Raw genomic sequence first — 18,704 nt, 5'->3', positions numbered from 1 at the left:
GACAACCCCCTTTCAATGCCGGAGTCACTCTGAGAGGTTTCAACCAGAAAGCCGGCTTGACGGATATTTGCAAGTACTAACATAGACGTGATGCGTGGGACTCATGCAGGCTTCACTGTAAAAAGAACACCTACATATTTGTCGGAGAATTGTGGGAATGCAAAGTGTCATTCAAGTATTAGGAATTGATATTTGGCATGTTTACGGTCCAACTGGGAGAAGGACATTACCTCGCATTTTGTTAGTGATTTCATGAACCATTTGTCGCACCAGTTACAAATACGGTTAAAATCTGTTTCAAGACAGAGGTGGTCATCAATGGAGTTAATAGGACGTTAACCGTACTATTATCGTAGGCAAAAAGACGCATGCGCCAAGTAATCTCGGAGGGTAAGTCATTAATGTAAATTAAGGCATTACGTTAGGAGTTCCACTTATCACCCACTTAGTAGGCCAAAAAACAATTACTAAATGCAACTGCGTAGTTTGCGAATTCGATGAGTTCTTTGCAGCCTATTTCACAAAACACAATAACGAATTGATTTCTTGCATGCCTTTCATTTTGTTACTTCGATGCGTTATTTTAGGTGTAGTTGGGTACAAGACAATTTTTTGTGCTACAAATTCTATATAGGACCTCTAGGATTAATAGTGTGTTACAAGACATTATCCTGGAGCATAGTAGAGGTGCCACGATTGCGTGTCGACCTTCTCAGGCCGGCGTTCCTATTGACAACAATGATTACTCTTTAGATATTTTCCTAGCAGAATTTGGTATGGAAATAAAATGTCTTGCATCACGCAGAAAATGGCCTTTTTGCTGTCTTCATTGCTCAATGTTCAACATATATTTCATACAATCGCGGGAATAAGCATTGGTAACAGCACCCAAAGCAAGCATACTGAATTATAACAGTACACGATTTTTATTACGATAGTGCCTCCCTCAATCCGGAAAGTCGTAGTTAACCACGATGTTGTCCTTCTCACGAATCCACTTGGTGGCGATCCACTTGGACCCCCTCAATACAGGGCACCCAACGTGCAGCGTTTTGCTATCGGGTGACCTCTTTTGGTGCCAGTAAGAGAAGTCCCTAGGGAAGTCGGTTCCCTCGTAAGGCTCAACGTCGAACCAGAACAGGGCGTCGCCGGCACGCGGCTTTACTGCGATTCCCAACTCGACGAATGCCGTGGCACCCCCTACCGTGACATCGGAAAGGAAGAACAGCATGGTGGCCAGCCTGTTGCCTCGTTCCTGATGAAGGTTGTCGGCAACGTCGTTCAAGTAAGCCGAATCCAAATGGGGCGTGTAGTGGCCCCCGAGGCCGTAGTTGGACACCTGATAGTCCTCAGCCGACTCCAGGGAGAGGTTCGTGGCGGCGGCTATTCGACGAGAAATCCTCTGGAGAACGTCGTTTTCAGTGTCCGACAGCCAGGCCACCTGCGAAGCACAACAGCCAAAAAATATTGCACTACTCCTTACCTGAGTGAGGATGCCTCAAGAGCGACTTATCTTCCCTACACACATTTTTGAAAAAGCCTCACTAAGTAGCTCTTATTAGTGCCCCATTGGAGCGTTCCCGTTTTAACGTAGGCACAACGGGGCTTTCAGGCTTCCTTACTTCTCTGATTGACCCGAAAGTATTGTTCACCCCAATTCAAATTTCTGGCTTCGCACTTGCGCAAAACAGCGGCTCTGGAGGCTGCGGCGACACGTGTAGAGTGCATGCAGCGTGCAAACGACGTAGCCGGTACCTCCTGAGTGGCCGCGTGATTCGCAGAATCGAACACATCGCTCAATAGCAGCTCCAGCCTTGTTAGACAGTGCAGTAAACGCTACCGGCCGCATTGCAAACATCTGCAGGCTTGCTTTGGGTGAGGCTGCATTCGCGTATGGTGACGCGAGTTACTGTTCCCGACAATGAACCCCTCGCGGGACAAAAGCAATCCAATCGCACACTACAGCCTGGTACAGCGGCCGAGGTTTTCAGCGAGGTCGTATATAGCTTTTTGTGCATTTTAATTGCAGAGCACTTTTGTAGCTCGCGTTGCCGTCCTAGCTCGGCCGCAGACCAAGGAGCGCCGCAAGGCGTTTCGTCGTAGCGGTGTAACCCAGAGGCGTCGCAAGCCAAGCCAGGTGGTTTATATAGTCATAAGCGTTCGAAACTAGTTAACCGCTGGCACTTGTCATACACCTCCCCGTTGTTTACCTCAAAGAAGGAAAGAACATTTTAAGCAAAACATACGTTCATTTAGTTAGGAATGCTGGTTGGTTTGGTTTTTATGATAGTAAGTTGTTGTTTTGATGCTCTATTTCAAAGGGAAGGCCGTGCAACTGAAACGCAAGAAGAGGGGGAAGAGGCATAAGGAGTAGCCGAGTAGCCCAAAGAATGGGTCCTTGAACGTCATGGAAGAGAACGTCATAGAGAGAAGGTCGAGATCAATGACCTCAGCAGAGCCACGCTAGGGTTGGGATCCTATGAGTCAAGTCAAGTCAGCTACTACGACCGGGGTAGTTCCCGGTTTACACAAATTTTGAGAGACCACTCTCTCGGCCGAACACCCTGAGGGCTGTGAGAAAATTAGGGTCTCCAAGGGGGGTTTGTCTTGAGAGGCATCACGTGGCAAATCGTAGATGAATACAGCGCAGTACAAAGAAAATGCGGCGCAGTGCCAGATGAAGTCGTTGAGGTTGGCGAACACTGATGTTTGAAAGCAGGGCAGTAAAAAAGTGGAGATCTTGCCGGGTGAATCCATTTTCTCATCAAGTGGGGTGTAAGGGTGGCTTTAGCAATAGTTTTTGATGAAGATTTCCGCAAAGCGACGCATCGGAGGAGCCAGAGCCAAGTAGCCAGGGGGTGTAACGGGCGCACAGGGTACCTTCCGAGCATGGCGTGCGTGGTTCAGTTGAAGGCGAGGGTCAGGAGATGCGCGCGACGCACCGTCGTCCAGGGGAGAGGTACTAGCCAGATACTTGGTTGTTGCATCGTGTGCAGCCTGCTTCCCCCATGTGGGTCTGTTTGACCCGGCACCCATGCCAAACGGGCAGTGGTCATATTGCGAGCCAGAATGGCAAACATGTGTTGTTTTTCGTTTAGAATCGGGGGATCTATGAATGACTTCCGAAGTTCTAGAAGTGCTTGATCGGAATCCGTGAAGATCCGAAAACGTGGATGGGGTGGCATTGCGCTACTGTACGTCAAGTGATTCACTGCGCTGAGGATGCTCAGAAGGTCCGCTTCCAGGTGAGACGAGCTATGTCCTGGCCGAATGACAGAGACGTCCAGGTCCGGCCGAGCTAGGCAGCGCCGGGCCATACCCATATGGGAAGGCCAGAGGCTGGCGTCCGTGTAAATGTCTTCATCTGGACATTTTGTCCAAGAAAGCCATGAAGGGCGTTCTCACGGGCAACTGGTCGGGTACGGGGTATACCAGTTCGTTGATTGGCCACTGTGACAGGATGGAGTGACCAAGGGGGTGGCGGGGGTGAGGCGGACGGAAGTGTCGAAAGAACACGCAAGTCCCAAGCGGAGACTGCAGCCCCCTGTGGCGTTAATGTCCGCCGAATATCATGTTGTCCTAGGGCTTCCGTGAGGAGCTCTTCCATGAGAGGCACAGGAGCAGCCGGTTCAAGAGAATTGATGTGAGTATGCCTGGGAAGTCAAGTTATGGTGCGGAGCTTGGCCAGATAATGTATCACTAAATGTTTCTTATGAGTCGATAGTGGATTGTTGGCCGGAGCGCCGTAAGTGAGACGACCGACCGCTACCGCCCGACCGAGCGTGAGAGTAGCCGATTGGTGAGCACCGACAAATTTGTTTGAGAGACGAGAGATTAAGTGCAGCATTGGCTACCAATTTTAACTCACGTGACTTATCCACCGTCGAGCGTTGTTGCGGCTGACGAGGGGGATGCCGAGCAAGTGAATACGACCGCAGCGGGAGGAAATAGGTGTGTCGCCGATGTAAATTGTATGATGCCTATTTGTGGGTGGTTGGTGGTGGCCGTGGTCCAGTATAAATTCGGGCTTCTGGGGTGCTAATTCAAGGCCGTGAGTTGCAAGTGTAGTTGAAAGAGGGCTGTTCACCGATGCCTGCAATTTCGTAGCAATGTCCTACAGGCAGTCGTAGTCGCTGGTCTCAACCCACACTGTTTGGTGGTCAGCATAGATAGCAAAACGAGCCGCAGGGTCCCGTTCTAGGTTTCGGGCAACGCGTGCATTGGCCAAATTGAAAAGTTCGGGTTCAAGGACAGAACACTGCGAAACGCCCCTATCTAGATAAAAGGTCCTGGGGGTCCGTCCTGGATGCGTGCTGTGGAGCCGAATCGGTCGATTTGATAGACAACTGCGAACCCAGTTTTGGGTTCCGTGGCTTGGAAAGCCTATATCAAACTATTCAAGGATTGCTGCCTGAGTAACATAATGAAAGACTACACGCAAGTCGAAAGTGAGGACATAATCTGGATTGCCAGCTTGTCACGTACGGTTCAGAACTCGTCGAAGTAGCCAAAAGCAATCGTGAGCACGGTAGTAAGGACAGAAGTCAGTCTGGGGCGGACGGAACCACGGGTGTGCATATTTCAAATACAGCTAAAACTGTATATAACAAACCTCTATGTAACGAATTGCCGGATTTAACTAAGTTCTTCAATTCCCGAATGCAGCCTGATTGAAGCCCGTGTGTTTGCGGTCGGTGTTGACCGAAACAACTTCGCTGCGGTCATTGTTTTCTGCCCTTTTACTCGAAAATCTACCAGAGAAATCAAAAAATTTAGAGAATACTAGAACTACCGTAGCAAGCCAGAAGCAATGAATACGTCTGGGATCGCATAAACAAGAAATGCACCATGATGATGACGGTTATGATGATGACGACGACGATGATGATGATGGTGATGGTGATGATGATTATGATGATTATGAACGAAGGGGCTAGCACCATCCCGTGGCTAACACAGCAGGCACTTCTCGTTTTGCTTGTTTAGCCTGACCCTACACCAGCTCCCAAGAGTAACTACCCTTGACGTTTTGTTTTCGCCCGTACCGCAAACTACCATGCGTTTGCACGTGTGAGTGCGGTTAAGTTTTGAGGTGCTAGGCCGTCCTGCCGGCGTGTGGTTGCGCGCCTCCCCTTCTATCTGTGGTATCGCTTCGTCGGTGATGAGTGCTGCTACTAGAAAACGACAAGTTGTGTTTTTTCCAAAAAAGCGCGCACTTTTAAATACCGTCTCCGCTGGCGAGAAAGGAGAATGTAGCCGCCTGGTATATTATCCCAGCTAGCAGTCTCTCAACAATGGATCGAGTGCAGTAAAGAGCATCGTGTTCGCAAAAAGGCAATCCTTTCATCATAAGTTTGGTTCTTGTAACGCATTAAGCCGCTGAAAAGTGTCAAAAGGCAAAAGTGATACTTAAGTTATGTTTGAAAATACGTAGGTAAGTGACTTCCCTTCTTCCCTTCGTTAGAGTGCCGTGGAGTGCCTAAGCTCGTGCCAAAGCAGGAGGCGCGAATCACCCAATTTTTCGCGGTGAAATAAGTACACGAAGGATGAGATCGCAGTCACTGTTGTCTACGATTTCGGCTTCGTTTCATCTTCATTCCCGTGAGCCTCAACTCTAAACCTGCATGCAACGAAAACCAGGAAGGAACGAAAAGTTGCTAACTTTTGTAAACTCCGTTACATCCAGGTTTAACTAATGCTGCAGGCGGTTGTTGATCAGACGTTCAATGAGTTTACAGATGTTTGGTGTAAGAGAAATAGGCCGGAGGTTACTCAGCACAGAAGGGTCTTTGTTCGGCTTCGGTATTGGATGAACCAGTGTCAGTTTGAGTTCGTCCGGAAAGTCACCAGAGCCCCAGTAGCTTATAATTATGCTTAGCCGAAGTAAAAGTGGAGACTCATTAAGTTACGCAGGTGCTGCCATGTCATGCCATCATGACCAGGGGTAGAGAGAGGTTTGCGCTGGTGAAGAGCTGCTGTAAACTCGCCCATGGTAAATGGGACGTCGATATGCGTATCCACATCCGGAACCGGGATGACCGGCAGCGGAGGGTGGGGCTACGATAGGCTTGAGAGAAAAATGTCGTTATCAGCCGATCTTGTACGTCCGCCGGTGGCCCCGGAGAGTGAGTGACGCGAATGGCGTAGGTTTTCTCTTGAGCCTGCACTACAAGCGCCGAAACATGCTCCACAGCTTGGAAATTCCTCTTTGTTTACCGAGCTTAACACAGAGACTATGCCAAAGCTCGTTGGAAACGGAGTGGTGGTATTGTCAGATGATTTGGTACTTGCGACGAATCCGAATCACGTCTCGGTGACGTTTGCCATTGCTGAGATAGCGAATGGTGAGGGCTTGCACGCGCTTCCAAGGGTTGGTAAGATCAGCGGCCAGTGCAGGTTTTGAAGAGTCGGATCAAAGTTCCTCTGTAGCGTGTGCTCTTTCAGAGCGTATGGCAGTAGTGAATTCCGGTATGGTTTCATTCTGGAGGATACAAACGGCGGTTCGAAAAGTTTGCCGATCAATGTGCGAAAGACATTGACGAGTGCGGAAGCACTTACCTAAGAAAGTGAGGAGAATTGGATACTGATCACTAAACCAAGAGGTGGTATACGGGCTATACGTGTAAATCACTCCTCTTGTGACAATGGTTAGGTCAGGCGAAGTGATTTTCTGCCCGGGATAAAGACCCACGCGTGCGGCTAACGTAGGGTGATTAAGTAGAGATAGACGACAATCGTCAACGGCACCCTCAAGGCAGGAGCACCGACCATGCGTAGAGTCATACCACCACGTATTACTTTTCGCATTAAAGTCCCCACCTATGATAATTGGAGTTTGTCAAATTATAGTTAACTGATTTCTGAGATCCGGTGACTGGGTGATAATGCACAGACGCTGCAAGTAAGCGAGAAAAAAAGAAAAACGGAGGGAAGAGGTAACCGGGCGCAACACGAAATTCCTAGGACGGAAAGAAAATATTGTCTGCGAAGTTTTGTTTAAAACGCGGGTTATGTGGAGGCCGTTGTACAGCTGTGCGCTCTGTACATTTCAAAGTGCGCGCAACAACCCAACTGAATCGAGGAAATCGCAAACCTCAATTCATTCGGATTATGCAAACGGTCGATGCAAAAATGCTAAACTGTAGTACCCAAGACACCATTGACGAGCCAGGATCTGTGTTCTGTTTCACTAGCGTCGAACTGGGCCTTCTTCGCACGTTTAAGTCTCTCTTAAATCCTAAGCACCCCTTCTCCACTTCTGCTTGCATGCAATGTGCTTACGCCGCGGGAAAGTGAGATCTATTTTGCCTCGCTATGACCGCTGGCGTAACCTGGGGTTCTGCTGCATCCACTCGTTACGATGTTACGCCTCCAATTGGAGAATTGCACGAGCCCCTTGTACAATAGCGCTGACTGCAACCTAAAATGTTCGTTAGTACTCAGACGATAACGTCCCTAAAATTATTACGCTAGACAGCTATCATTCGAATGGCGGGGGCTCGATTAGAACGTATCTGCAAGAGACTGGTACCGAGAAAAATTAAAGCCGTTCCACTCAATGGGAAACCAGTCGTAACTGCAGAGCAGTGACTCGCCATAACGGGTGGTACCGTCGTTATTCGCTCACTGCTACCACCCCGTGCAATTCGAATATCCAGCCTTCGCAGTGCTCTCGCGCCCCCTGCCTGAAACTGCCAGAGGCAGTTCTGTTGTTTCTGTGCTTGCTTTAACGTGGAATCTTGGAGCTGTTTTGCATCATTTTGAACGTGCAATTTTTTGCCTGCGCAGCTGAAAACTTTCTGCCTCATTTTGAACGCCACATTTTTTTTTTGCGCAGCCGCTTTTTTCGCTTACTATCATAAAAACCAACCCAACCAGTGTTTCTATCTAGAAGAATGCGGGCGCTGTCATTTAATTACTAGTTTTTTGCCTCAAATGTACCTACAGTTTTCTTTGCACTAAGCAACGGGGAGGTGAAGGACAAGCGCCAGAGTCTCGCGAGTTTGGAACGCTTATGGCTAATACACTGCTTAGCTTTCGAAGCCTCTAGGTTACGCAGCGACGACAGCGCTACAATAGAACGTTCTGTTATTTCACTTGGGTAGAGCGAGAGAGGTACGACGACAAGGCGATCACTTAGAGTGCAGCTAAACGAACAGAACTGCCCCTGGCGCAGTTTCAGGCAAGGGGCGCGCCATCACTGCGAAGGCGGGAAATTTCAATTGCATTGGGATGTAGCATTGAGCGCATAACGGCGCTACAGTCCATTAAGGCGAATCACTGCTCTGCACTTTCGAGATGTTTCATATTGAGTGGAACGGCTTAAATTTTTAATAAAGGCCCTGTATTTTTCAGGCTGCTTATTTTTCAAACTATCGAAGCACCACCTCGCGAAGCCTTGGCGTGCCTTGCTGATCGTTTCTTGTAGTTGCCCCAAAGCAGCGCTCCCGTGTCCAATCTTTCTGCTTGTGTTACGCCCTCCACTGGACCTCACGCAAAGGCTAGCGCCGCCTTCGGAGAGCTGAAGGGGAATGGCCGTTGCACCATTTTCGCCTCGGGCGACAGGCAGTGTTACACAGCGCGTTGTTCAATAAACAGCAGATGAGGAGCTGCGTTTTCACTCTGTTTTTTGCAGCGTTTATGAGAAGACCGCATTTATGAGGTGCCATAAAGATAAAATATAACTTTGTTCAATTTGCATGAACTGGCACTTGGTAACTCACTCAGCTTTGTTCCAGGCGCGAAAGACGTCTGTTAATGTGTTTAGCCGGACAAACACAATACATATGAAAAAACGTGCAAATGTCGCGCTGTAATGACGTAGTATCGGCAGGAGAGACGTATGATGTGCCAGCAATAAGAGACGTTGACATTCATGCGATACCAACAAAACGAAGTGTAGGCCTCACCATGCGCGATCACCAGTTATATGCCTTGGTGATGGCTCACGTCGGCGGCAGTAAATCGCACAAACAACATTCTCTGACGTCATAGAGGAGTAGCCGGAAAGTGGCTCGGCAGTCGCCACTGGTTCAGGTGTTGTGTTTAAAATCTCCAGAATTATTTCGCAGTTCCAGCCTGAACTGGCGCAGTTAATATTGGGACCCACCAGCATTTGTTTCATTAAAAGCGAACTTCTATTTCGTAGAAGCATTAGACGCCAAGCAAGCTATGGCCTTCCAGACACAGTAGGGGCCCAATGTTTCGGCAAAGATTTGATTGAATTTGCAAATGTGAGAGATTCGGCAGAGCTCAGCATTGCAATTCTTTCTGGTGTTATCCCAGTCATTTCTGGGCGTGAACGTAGAAATACTCAGTCTCAATCTTGGTGGCCAACCAGCGCAGGTGTTAACAAATACACCAGAAGAAAAATAGGATGAGCGTGAAATATCAATAGAAATGTAGTGATAATACAGCACTTCTTCGGAGAAAATACGTCCTTGCAAAATATTTTGCGTTGCTTTCTTCAAATTCGGCTCATGGAAAGGGCTCCTTCTGTTCGTTTCTTCTGTATTTCTGTAAGGAGGCGCTGTTCCGCCACCAGGTATGACCACCAACTCGCGAACTGTCTGTGCTCCTCAATTCTATAACCATGTGTACGATGTGCATTTTATGTATGCTTCGCTGCTCCTGAACCTGCACTGGGGGAACGGCTTGTATTCTTTCTTGATTTCCATTTGCAATCTAGAGCGACCGGATGCTGCCATCTTCTGCATCAGGGAAAGGGCGTCTGCTCGTTAGAAAACTGATGTTTCCGGGCAAGTTGTATGTGAGACGCTTTACTTTTTTCGCAATTAAGCTTCACGGGCACTTTGCACGGATTGAATAAACCAATGAAAATGCAGCGCATACGCGAGGCAAAAAAGAACAACGCTCACGCTGCACTAGTAACTGATCGTTTTATAGAAGAATGATACATCCTACGATCAACCAACTTCTGCGCATGCCCAAAGCATTTAGCACAAAAGTACACTCCAGATTCAGTGCACCACCCTAATCAACAAACATCATCCTTGTAATCACTATATCGCTGAAGCCAACGGAAGGTACACTAACACACTTTGTTTCTTGTTGCTCTGTCATATAAAACGCTTCAAGTACCTCTGTCTCCCTTTTCGTTATGCCTTTGTCGGGAATATTTACTGTTAAAACTTTATAGATCAACATCATCGCACTCGCCGCGGTAACTAAGTGGCTAAGGCGTTGCGCTGCTTAGCACGAGTCGGGTTCTATACCCGGTCTCGGTGGCCGTTTTTCTTGTGAGGCGAAAACCAAAAACGCCCGTGTGTACGAGCTTCCGCGCACGTTAAAGTTCCCCAAGTGGTCAAAATTAATCCGGCGTCCTCCATTATGGCACGCCTCATCGCCTGCGTTGCGAAGGCGCGTTAAACCCTACAATAAACAAATCAATCAACATCATCGTGCACCTATTAGATCATCATCATCGGCGCCCGCATTCGCTTGAGCAGCTCTTGCTCGAGCTGCTTCGTCTTCCTTTAACAGCCATCTTTGTCAATAGAACCACCACCATATCACCCGGACCTCGCGGCCTTGATCTTCCACTTATTTTATATGGTGCCGATAAACCCGGGATGAAGGCCCTCCTGGAATTCAGAGTTATCTTAACTTTGGCCTATTGAAAGGAGGAAGACCCCCGGATGCCGGCGACGGACCGCTGGGGTGGGAAGACCCGCGGAAGTGATGACACGACGATGACACGACGATGAAGCCTCACCTCTGACGACTGTCAGATGGGTTCAGAAACTAATTTTGTGAAAGATGAGGTACACGCTAAAGCCCTTTGCGGAATGGAAGATGAATTGCCCTAACAGAGTATTCCTGTGGGGGAGATCCGCCTTGATGAACTTTAAACAAGAAGACAAGATGTGCGGTTCAGTGCCTGAGAACTACGCCGAGACGCAGAAGCGGCATTAGGGTTCACCACACTGACTAACAATGTTTGCTATGTATCGAAGAGTTTCATGCGCTAGTTACGAAATCTGAAGTTATCTTGAGGTCGTTAAATGAGAGAATTGAACCGTTCATCGACACTAACTCCGTGGATGAGGATTATGCCACCAACATTGACTACGAAGACGAAATCTGTGATACAATGATCCAAACATACTATAGACTGAAAACCAAGAAATCCGACCCAACAGAACAGTCTGAGGTAATTGAGAAAGTCATTCATCGACAAACTTCGCTCAGTTTTTTACATTGACTCAATGGTGCTATGTCCAACATGATTTGAAAAACCGTAATGAAGCTTGGACGACAGGAACTCCGCATCGGTCACACGTCCTACCCCAAGCAGAAAGCGAGAAGACGGCCGGTTCGTTGGAAGAACGTGACGTCCAGTCAAAAGATACCAGGATTTGTGTTCGTTTCAAGAGTTCCCGGAAAGGACCCCGATTCAGATAGTCTGCTCACCTAGTGCTCAAACAGCGGCACGTGTGCCGTATGTGTGGATAATAAATTCGTGGACACTTTCCCTCAGAAAGGGAAACGGCAAGACAAACGAGAAATATTTGTAATAAGCAGACAAGCAACGCACCCAACTGAAGATTGGGATACCTACATTTTTTACAGATATCCTGAGAAAACTCCCGCTGCGCGCACACAACCTATTCTAAAGAAATCAGCACACGGCAGACACCTTTCGCTCGCAACCATCTGGCAACAATCGAACTACCACACTACAGAGAAAGAGAAAGGACCGCCAGCCCTCAAGACACTTTTTTCAGGCCGCGCCGAAGAAAGTTGCGGAACTCTCATCCGAGTACAAAAGCGCCGAAGCTGCCCTACGAATCTCCGCCTGGTTGCATCGTCTGCACAGACTCTACCGCCCTGTGCTCCGAAGAAGGCCGCTGCTGTAGCTTCGCCTACCGATTGCCCCAGAGTACCCGACTGGAGCAAATGAACTTAAGGCACCTACGGGACGTCAGCTGAACACAGCTTGTTAGTGGGCGGCGCAGATGTCAAGACTTTATAGATCATCATTATCGTTGCACCGATGAGATCATCATCATCGGCGCCCGCATTCGCGTAAGCAGCTCTTGCTCGATCTGCTTCGTCTTCCCCCTATCGCCATCTTCGTAAATAGAACCACCACCATATCACCCGGACGTCGCGGCTCTTGGTCTTTCCTCTTATTTTATAGTTACATTTTCAAAACTTGCCGCACACTTGCACTAGCGACCGTGAAAGGCAAGATGACCAGTTCCTTGAGAGTTGGTCAAAGTGCAGTGTTCGCGTAACCGCTCCCTCAAATATCGGCCCTTTTGGTCGGTATATTCCTGGTCACATGTCACACGCGTCGCACTGCTTCCGTACTTAATGGAAAGTCTTGTTTTTCAAGCGGTTTTTTTTTCAGCACTTTCTACGTGCAAGCTATAGAGACCTGATAGCCCACCCGGAGGGGATAACACGACTTGTACTGCATGCCTCCCGGCAATTATTTTTGGTATTGTGTGAAATTTTGTGAAAACATCACATTACTTCAACGTTTCTCTTTTTTTTTTTTGTTGCGACCTAGCACGCTTCGATTTCGCTTATTGAACTTTACATGCAGACACGCAGCATGTACATGTATACCACTAGCAGTGATGATGAAAAACCTGCACCACTTGACCTCAGAATCTGAATGCTGAGGTTGCTGAGGAATGCTGAGGCCACAGTATTACTCAAGCGAATTCTGGAAAAATACTGGGGCTTTTCTTCTATTTAACAACTTAGAGTGGCTTGAATCAAATTGACACTGAAGAGTTCTTGGTTTGAAAAAAAATATTCCGGAAAACCAGGTTGTCCCCTTTAAAACTAGGAAGGTAAAGAAACATTTCAAGGAGTCATACCATGACTTAAAACATCTTAAAATGTCTCCGACTACAAGTCTTGGCTTTCCAGGTGTCTTCGTTGTATTCTCGCTGTTTTTTTCCCAAAACGTCCGAGTACACCAACTGGCCACGCAAGCTACACTTCTGCAATTCCAGCACACACGAGTACTAGCGCCAGTGGGTGGCGCTGCTATTGGGCTGTAATTGGACTGAACAATTGGATGTAGCGAGATCAACCACGCTTCCTACCATACCAAGTAGGACATTCAAACAACATGCATACGGTGCAGAGCGAGTGCGCATAGGCAGGCCTATACATTTCAAAACACTTTCGCTACTTGGGATGCATGCTTTATTCTCGTTTCACGACTAACGAAAATACTGTTGTTAGTCCCATACTCTCGATAGCCGACACTCAAAAGCCGCTTTCCTCCGCTTACACCATAGATGGGTACTTACAACATCGATGCATCAGATTTTTGGTGAGAAGTCATCACCTCGTTCAATCAATCATGCCTAGTTTTTTATTGTCGCCTTTAATATTTTAAAACAATTTTTTTGCATTCGTGATGCAAGCAGTTGAAACGAAAATGTTTTCTCAAGAAGGAAAAAAGTGGACAAATCGCCCAGTCCCAATCAAACGAGCGACGGCTTCTTCATCAACCATCGCCTTTCATGACATTGTAAATGTGCCGTCATAAGTAATTGCAGCATGGAAGCTGTGCCTGAACTGTATCGGAGCGCCGTGTGGCTGCACCGGTGTTAATTGAAAGGACGAGCAAATGCATGCGCGCCTGCCGACGACGATAGCCGATCTGGACCTCTCAAACCAATTTTGAGCCTGGCTTCGAGCATTGCTCGCAGCATATTGGTATCGGTGATGGCACTGATAGCGTACACACCTAAAAATACTTGAAAGAAAAACCCACTGCCGATTCCTCTGATAGCTCGCCGCTCCTCCGGCAGCTAACTTCTGCGAGACGCTGCCAGATGCGTCTCCGCTATCAGGGCCTCCACCGAGACCAGTATGCTGCAAACAATGCTCGAAGTCAGGCTAAAAAAAAGTGGTTTGAGAGCTGTAAATGGCCTATCGCTGTCAGCAGGCGCGCATGCGCGTTCTTATTCTTTCATTTACACAGCCGTGCAGCATAGTGTAAATGAAAGCGCTGTGTAGCTACCCGGTGCTCTGGCCGTGCAGCTACAAGGCGCTCCGGTAGGCCTCGGACACTGCTGACGCGCTCCAATTACTTATGATGGCACCAGTATGTACGTAGATAAAACATACATTTGAAATAAAACCGCAGCATTTGGCGATAATGGTAAAGTGCCCTGTACTCCTTTATACTCTACTTTGCACCAGAGCTATTACGGAAAATAAAAATGTTCTGCAGATGGTAAGAAGGGCAAAATATTTTGCTTACCTTACTAATTCGTTCCCAACTGACACCATCTGGCTGCTCGTCACTGACGTAAAGGCGGCCACGATCCAGCGCCCTCACCGACTTGTGCCGCATAAACGTCACCTCCGATCGGCTCAGGAAGTCCCGGAAAAGGACGATGCGGGGCTCTAACGAGAGCAGCTCCCGTGTAAGCGGTGTCAGCTTGAGCAGGGGATTCACGGAATCGGTAGACGATCGACACACTAGATCCTTCCTTGCCTGCCGTAGGTCACCCCCGCTAACACACACCGACTTGTAGGAACGAACGTCACTGGACGGTGACCCCGGATGCCAAGGCTGCAGCCCTTTTTTTATCAATGCTCGTCGACGCTTGTCATTTGCTTCAAGCCAAGAGGCACCCAGGGCCAGTCTCCTCCTTGTGCTGCCACGTGATTTCGCGTTCAAGAGGGCAGCTTGAAGCCAGGCAGAAGTGTTGCCGAACCTTCCTTTTACGAAGCAGCCCCTGGCGACGTCAACTAATACGTCTGGCGAAGTAGCAGGTATCAATGGGGACGCCATGACCGCCATCCTGGTCACCGGTATGTCGTAGACCTGTTGAAGCTTGCAGATTGAAACGGCCGCCCCGCTGAGGTCCTGATCTGTTGCCCACCACTGACGAGACGATGGCGTCAGGACGTCACTTCGCAAAGGACTGTCGTCTGGATTCGAGCGTTGGGCAAGAACATCTCTCCAGAAGGCACCGAAACGACTCGCCGAGAGAAACTTGCTCAGGACGTCGTGGTCGGTGTGAGAAGCGGCGACCATCTCCCATTCGGTGTGCAGCAGTTTCGCTTTGCTCAACCGCCCCTTCTCCCACAGCAGAAGGTAGGAGACGTCTTCCAGGGTGAGGGATTCACTTGCGAGCAGTTCCTGCAAATGTTCGGTGGACGTGAAGAGGTCATTCGCGGTTGAAGCGCTTCCGAAATACAAGCAGAGCACAAAGAATTCGGGCCAAACGGAAGGCATCTTCTTTTTCACTTGGCTGACATGTGAGCATGCAGCGAATGGGGGCGTCGGGATCGGCGGAAATAAAACCAGCCACGACAGCGTTTAGGCTGGAACTGTATTACATCGCCAGCGTGAACGCACGTAAGCTTAAGCCTCGTGAGTAGATCCCGCTTTTGCTGTGGTTGTCTTAGGCGCGACGGACCATTGGCGTGGCTGGAAAAGCAGACGTTGATGATGGTTATGGTCGTCGTTGTTGATTACTATATTGCGTTTCTCACGTCTGGACTAGAGGCAATTGACCAGGCGTAAACTGTTGAATCTGCTTTGTTTGTGGCTGTATGTCTAATTCATATCCAGAAAAAAGCGCGCACGAATTTAAAGGAAGTCAGCCGTGGAAACAAAAAAAAAACGAATCTCCCAATAATTGCAGCCTTCATAACTATGCAAGCTAAAAGCTGCAATAATACGAGTTCAAGTACAATTTACCACACTTGATGCATAATTGAAATCTTCGGCCCCAGAGGACAAAACAACAAGGGCATGGAAAGGGTCAGACCTATACGGCTGAGCGACTACAGTCAAACCTGGATGTAACAGACCTATATATAACAAGTTCCTGTAATTAACGATATTTCTCCATTTCCGCCCTATTGAATGAAACCCATGAGTTTGCGAACTCTGTGTAACAAACTTTCGCTGCGGTTAACCTTGATAAAACGAGTCAGCGAGCTGATAAGTCATTGTTTTCTGCCCTTTTACTCAAAAATAGACCAGACAAAAGAACTAATTTAGCGTATACTAGCCCTACCTTAAGGAGCCAGCAGCAATGAAAACGTCTGGAATCGCGTAAACAATAAATTCATGATGATGATGATTATGAGCATAATTTTGTAGCGAGAGCTACACTCGCCGAGGTTGAGCAGTTTCGCGTGGCTCCCCGAGAGACATGCTGCGCGTTCGTGTGGACCAGTGACGTCACACGGCGCACAGAACGTGGCTTGAGCGCGGCATCTCTCAAACACCCCACGCGCCCAGAGACTTAGCCGACCTCCGTACTGCACGTGGTGGTCCAGTCCACTTGATCATGCGAGGGGTGGCCGGGTGAGTGAGTGTGAAAGGGAAAGAGGTTCCCAGCCTGCACCACATATGTATCGCAGGTAGGGCGTGTGGAACCGATGACTAGTGCGTCGCAGCAACACCGGCGTGCACTTGTGGAACCCGCTTAGCTCTGGGGCGATTGGTGACGCTGCGCCGGAGCTGCTTGATAAATATACATGCGTCACATAAGCCTTATACCGTGTATGTGTCATTGATGCTGCAGTAAGCGATATATAATCAAGCTAATCTTAGACAACCCGCAGGAAAGCTAAGATAACCAGCTGAACCTTAGCTCACGTTACGTACATCCTTGCATAGCCGAGCTAAGCCACTCTTAATTTTTTGTCCTTGTAATGCGTCAAGGCGCCGAAAAGTGTAAAAATGCACAACTGATACTTTAGTAACGTTTGTTGATAGAGAATAAGTGAACTTTCTTCTTTGGAGCGCCGTGCTGGTCATAAGCTCGTCCGAAAGCAGGTTGCGCAAATAACGCAGTTTTCTTCTGATGACCACAATTTTTCTCCGTTTCTGCTTCATTCCCGCGAGCCTTTATTCAAAACCCGCACTTACGAAAACGTGGATGTAACGAGAAATTTCAAATTTTTGTCAACTTTGTTACAGCAGGTTTACCTGTGCTTCCAGAGCACCTGTCTAGCTGCTAAGAGCGGCAGTGGAGAAAAAATGTTCGGCTGATTACGGGGATGCCATCGCAAAGATATTTTAGTCCCAGAAACTCCTCATATGAAGATATGCAACACGTTGAAAATTACTTCGCAATGCCGCGACGCAAAAAGTGGAGCTTTGAAACTGAACTTCCAATGCATGTACTCCTCGTTAGACGACAGCGCATATGTTATGCTTGAGGATGCAAAAAGGAACAGATGTGCAATGCCGAACTTAAACCGAGTGCCGACAGCCAGATCAGCGAGAATATCCGCTATTTCGTCACAGCCGAGACCCGTATGCCCGGAAATATGTGCCAAAAATACCATTCTAGCCATTTTCAAGAAATAAAAACAAGCTTATGGTACACTGGAGACCCTGAATTAGTATTTAGTCCAGAATTCAGCGACATGTTGTCAGGCAATGAAATCATTTCAGTTATATAGTGTACTGCTTTACACAAATTTAGAGCAATTGCCAGAAATCTTTCTGTAACAAATACAGTCTACTCCGGGATTCGTAACAAAGTATTCCAATCTAAAGATACCGAAAAAGTACCAATCTGTGCTTTCTCAGTCGTTTGAAATGCGTACGTGTAAATCACGGAAGACGCTGGGTACTCGGATCAGTGTTCATTGAAGAGGGCTGTTCGCAGACTGCGGGGTTACAGCTTCGTAGCAGAATATAGGGAAGGTATTTGCAATGGAAGCCTCTGCTTCTCGCTCAATTGCAGATATTACAATAACGTCACGTACGTTAAGCGAGATAAGCGGGAGACACGTTTGCACAAACTGCTCTTGGCTCGAAATCCCCTTCGGCAAGGAAGAACCACAAAAATGGCTGTGGCTTAGCTTAGCTAATTCTGGATATGCACTGCGAAAGCTTGGCTTGTTAGTGAAAGCTTGGCCTTGTTAAACCTTGTTTTTACTTTGTTAACCTTTGATTTAGCTCTAATTATTTATACCATTCGTTCAAAGTCTGTCTTTGTCTAAACCCGGAAAGCGGGACCAACGCGCATAACGCCGCATCGGGCAATATCAGCTGAGTGGTGAGACGCCGCTTTCCTATGACGGCCCAAAGTCTCCGACTTCCGGAAAACGCTCAGAGAAGAGGGCCAGGCCTCTCTCTCATTCATGGCCAAGCTCGCATTCGCGCGGCGAGTCACGTGGTCAGGCGCGAAACAGGTGAGAGCGCATTCGTCCAGCCGGCAGCGTCGGTGGCAGCGGCGAACGCGGCCGCCGTCGGAGTTGAACTCCGCTATTGACGGGATCTTTGTCAAGGGTAGCGCAGCTGCCGTCAACAGGAGGTCCAATCTACTGCGACCGCGAAACCGGTCGACGAGATTTGTAAGGCTTTGCTTTAGAAAAAAACTGGAAAGGCACATGAATTTATTTTTCGCGGCACCTAAAGGTTCCACATACGTGCACGTTCCCTTTCACTCTCAGGGCTTCTTTTCGGTAATTGTTTATTTCATCGATTAATATCATCACAGCTGTTTCGGTATGACAATTCCTGCATAAATAACGCCACTTCTTGTTGCTCAATACCCCCACTAGACCTCTGCTTTATCATGGACATGTCGTAGACCTTTAATGGGTCCAAGCCATAGCGGCTTGCTCAAAATGAGAGAGCAGACCGGCTCTCAAAATAGGGACACCACGAAGGTGACGAGCTCGCTCTTCTGTTCCCCGCCGATGATATGAGGAGCATCGTGCAGAAG

The 18,704-nt window shown here is 48.2% G+C and overlaps 1 protein-coding gene across 1 annotated transcript; it reads right to left on the bottom strand.

Moving 5' to 3' along the window:
• Positions 1–946: 946 nt before the first annotated feature.
• Positions 947–15,245, bottom strand: LOC144148058 (prolyl 4-hydroxylase subunit alpha-1-like). Its single transcript, XM_077679656.1, has 2 exons — positions 14,258–15,245; positions 947–1,441 (listed from the first exon to the last, which is right to left on the bottom strand). Exons 1-2 carry the CDS (start codon positions 15,239–15,241, stop codon positions 947–949), a joined length of 1,479 nt encoding a protein of 492 aa, XP_077535782.1. The 5' UTR covers positions 15,242–15,245.
• Positions 15,246–18,704: the final 3,459 nt, after the last annotated feature.

This window comes from Haemaphysalis longicornis, unplaced genomic scaffold, assembly GCF_048455015.1.
Source record: "Haemaphysalis longicornis isolate Haplotype H1 unplaced genomic scaffold, Haemaphysalis longicornis Haplotype H1 scaffold_75, whole genome shotgun sequence".
Lineage (NCBI taxonomy): Eukaryota > Metazoa > Arthropoda > Arachnida > Ixodida > Ixodidae > Haemaphysalis > Haemaphysalis longicornis.
This window is presented reverse-complemented; position numbering and strand designations above follow the sequence as displayed.